The sequence below is a fragment of the Nelumbo nucifera genome, chromosome 4, assembly GCF_055504915.1.
Source record: "Nelumbo nucifera cultivar China Antique chromosome 4, China Antique-T2T, whole genome shotgun sequence".
Classification (NCBI taxonomy): Eukaryota; Viridiplantae; Streptophyta; class Magnoliopsida; order Proteales; family Nelumbonaceae; genus Nelumbo; species Nelumbo nucifera.
In genome coordinates this window covers 29234062-29237673 of record NC_142652.1, presented here as the reverse complement: position 1 = coordinate 29237673, position 3612 = coordinate 29234062, and the positions used below count along the sequence as shown (strand labels likewise).

Genomic DNA, 3612 nt, shown 5'->3' with positions numbered 1-3612 from the left:
ATGTCAAACACCCCTATACTAAAAACCAATATCCAGCCATGTATTACATCAATTCCAAGTTGACACCTACTCCAACCGTAAAGTGGGGCTAAAAATTTTGAGAATGGGCTGAATAGTCATTCTCCCATATATTTATGCCAAGTTCCCCTTATAAACACCATTCCCTGAATTTGACATTTTCCCCGTGATATTTACCTATTATGAATTTTTAGGTAGAGTGAATGATAAAAAATTAAAACCCCCAATCCCCTATTTGTTTTAGTAGAATAGATAATTGGGATTCGAACGTCGGATGGGGCCGCGGATTTTCGAGTATCTACTCTCGGAGTTACTGCTCCACCACCAAATGGTTAATGGATGCGGACGTCAACTGAGGTCATCAATTGAAGCTACTTTTGAGTTAATAAACTCACAATAATGTTGCAAGTTGCGTCATGTAAACATTCTTAGCTGTCCTTTTCGACGTAATGCGTCTCGAAAACGTCCCACAGCACATACCAATCGTATATTGGGAATATCTTCCAATACAAATACAAGAAATATTTTCAATGCACGCTGAGATGTGCTTGTGGGGTGTGTTCTGTTGGGGCAGATGTGAACTCTTCCCACTTCTCCTTTTCCCTCCACTGTTGAGCGCGCACAGATATGTTAGGAGTTGGGACCGTGACGCAGAGAGAGAGTTAGAGCTGAATAAGCAGTGATGGAAGAAGGGCAACTGGACCTTATTTTGGTTCCGCTGGGTGTGTTGGTGATGGCGATCTATTACAGCTGGCTTCTAAGGATTATCCTGCGCAACCCAGAACGAACCGTCATAGGCCTAAACGCAGCAAGCAGGGAAAGATGGGTCTCTTTCATGATGTCTGTCAGTATTTCCTCTCTTCTCTCCCTCTCTCTCCTTATCCTGTTTCCCCCTCTCTTCCTCTGCTCTTTTTTTTTTCTATTTTTTATTTTATTTTTAAGAAAAAGTTTGTTGAAGATTTAATGCTTTGTACTTTTTTCTTAATTTTATCTCCTGCCCGTTTTTCTTTAAATTGGGTTCATTTAGTCTCTGCTTTCGTATGTTCGGGGATAGAGAATGTCGGGTATCATGTTCATGATTGATGAAGGGAAATGCTAGAGCTACGCCCAAGTGGTTATTACTGTAACTAAATTAATGCTGAGGTAGCTTTAGCACAAGCGTTAATGGTCTGTGAAAACGAATCAGACAAAGTTTGGCATTTAATATTCATAATAATTAGACTGGTTTCAATGTTTTTCTCTTTTATTTATTTGTACCACTTGGACTAATAGCGTTTCATATCTTATTTTATTTTTTTCTAAACAATTACTTAGCAGAGTTAGGTTGTGTTTCGATAAGCTTCAAGATTTGGGGCTTAAAAAGTGTTTTGGCTCCACATTATAGTGTTCTTAAAGGCAATTCTTGCTCAAAACATTTCTGTTTCCCACCACAGTCCAAAGCTCAAAATCAAAGGTTGTCCTCTGCAGTTTAAGAAGTGCAATTTATTAGTACAACATTTTGGCTAATTAATCATTGTAACGGGGAAAATATTCTTATGGTGATAACTTGGGGTTGGGGCTAACGGGCTAGGAGAATAATCCGCCTCAACTCAGCCTCAATTCTAACTGTTGGGTCAGCTTAACGAAACCTGTCCCACCACTCTGCTCCATCAGGAACCTTGTTTTCTGTCAAATTATAAGTCTTTAGATCGGTGTTGCCACTTTAAACCACATCTTTGGTTTTCTCCAAACTCTAGAAAAGGAGTGTAGGAAAGCCAGACTCTCATTGGTCGATTTTACAAAGAATTGATCAATCTCAGTGACTTTCTTTCCTCCTCAGTCCAACCCACTGCCACCATAGGTAGTAAGCCTCCCAAACAGCCAAACTTAGCTTTTATCAACAAATAAATCTTTATAAATTGGTGTACCATGTAAATCTTGCTGGGTTCTGTTGTATTGCATTCATTGAGATTAACTGTGATTCATTGCACAACAGTAGGAAACCAAACTAGACTGTTTTTTATTATAATGATGTTCTAGAGGACACTCACGTTGGGAAATTGTCGTAGGATTCTAAAATATTTGGGGTTGAAGTGGTAAGAAATAATTAAGGGCTCATAATTTAACAGAATTGCAAAAGCGGGATTCATTTAACCAACCCCATATACTTGGGAGGAGACTTAGATGATGATGATGATGATGATTGGGGTTGCCACTGCAAAGCCTCTCTTCTGTATGATGTGCTATAGGTTATTTGAATCAACTAATGAACTGCCAGTATTCAACTAGAAAATCAGTTGATCAATCTTATAGAAATTTTCTTGTAGATCGAACTGGGTATGGTGGGCAAAAATGAATTTCTGGGCTTGAACATATTCCAAGTCATCTAGCTGATTTAGTTTGTTCAGGTTATTGATTCACAGAAGACACCATTAACTATGGAACCTGTAGCTTAATTGACAGAGATGCATGCTTGATATTCTGCTACAATTTTGTCAGGATCCCCTGAAGAATGGCGTTTTGGCAGTTCAAACAATACGAAACAACATCATGGCATCTACATTACTGGCAACAACTGCCATCACTCTCAGTTCCATCATTGGTGTTTTTGTGAGCAGCACAACAAATCCATCCATTTCGGCATCAGAACTGGTTTATGGCAACAAATCACATCTCCTCTCTTCGATCAAGTATTTTTCCATTTTGCTCTGCTTCCTTGTTGCTTTCCTTTGCAATGTGCAGTCCATTAGATACTATTCCCACGTCAGTATATTGGTTACATTGCCTCCCTTGAAAGACAGAAGAGAATCAATTGCATATGTTGCGAGAAGCTTCAATAGGGGAAGCTATTTTTGGTCCCTTGGCTTACGAGCATTCTATGTGTCATTCCCTCTCTTCCTCTGGATTTTTGGGCCCATACCCATGTTTGTTTGTTGCTTCGTGATGTCTAGTACACTGTATTTCTTGGATACAACTACCATATTTACACGGAAGCTTCACACTTCTTCCTTCAAAGAGGTGAGAGAAGCAAATGACACTGAATCTGTTCCTCAAGCTTCCTAAAATCTGCTGAAAACTGTAACATTGTTCGCTTGTTAGTTGATCTTCACTTAGATAGTATTGTATACAAATAAAGGATTATGATGGTAAATTGTGCATTCTTTTTTCTAGTGCTTGTTACTAATCACATATAGTGCTTTATTCTAATCCTCTTCTTCCATATATATATATTGGCATTTTTGTTATTTGGGTTATTATCTAAACTTCACTTTTCCCCATTTTTCTTAAACTTATCCCGACTTTTCAAAACCTCCAGAGACCCCCTTATAAGTATCTCTGAACTATCTGACAAATACTTAAAGACCCCTGGAACTTAAGACCTCCTTAACTATTCAAATTTTCAACCAAGCCCACAATTCCAATTTTTCAGAAATAGCAGAATGAAGTCTTCAGATTCTGAGATTCTGAGCAGAACAAGCTTAAACCACAATGACTTGGGTCTAAGAACTGAGCTGTAGAACATAAAGCCAGCGGATTAGAAGAAAGGAATTCAGTCATGCTAAGGGTTCCAGTGATTTCAATTTTATTCTTAGAAAAATTATGCTGGATGGTGGT

General features: G+C 38.5%; 1 protein-coding gene across 1 annotated transcript; it reads left to right on the top strand.

Moving 5' to 3' along the window:
* Positions 1–562: 562 nt before the first annotated feature.
* Positions 563–3167, top strand: LOC104613320 (uncharacterized). Its single transcript, XM_010281091.3, has 2 exons — positions 563–862; positions 2497–3167. Exons 1-2 carry the CDS (start codon positions 701–703, stop codon positions 3058–3060), a joined length of 726 nt encoding a protein of 241 aa, XP_010279393.1. The 5' UTR covers positions 563–700; the 3' UTR covers positions 3061–3167.
* The last annotated feature ends 445 nt before the right edge of the window (positions 3168–3612 follow it).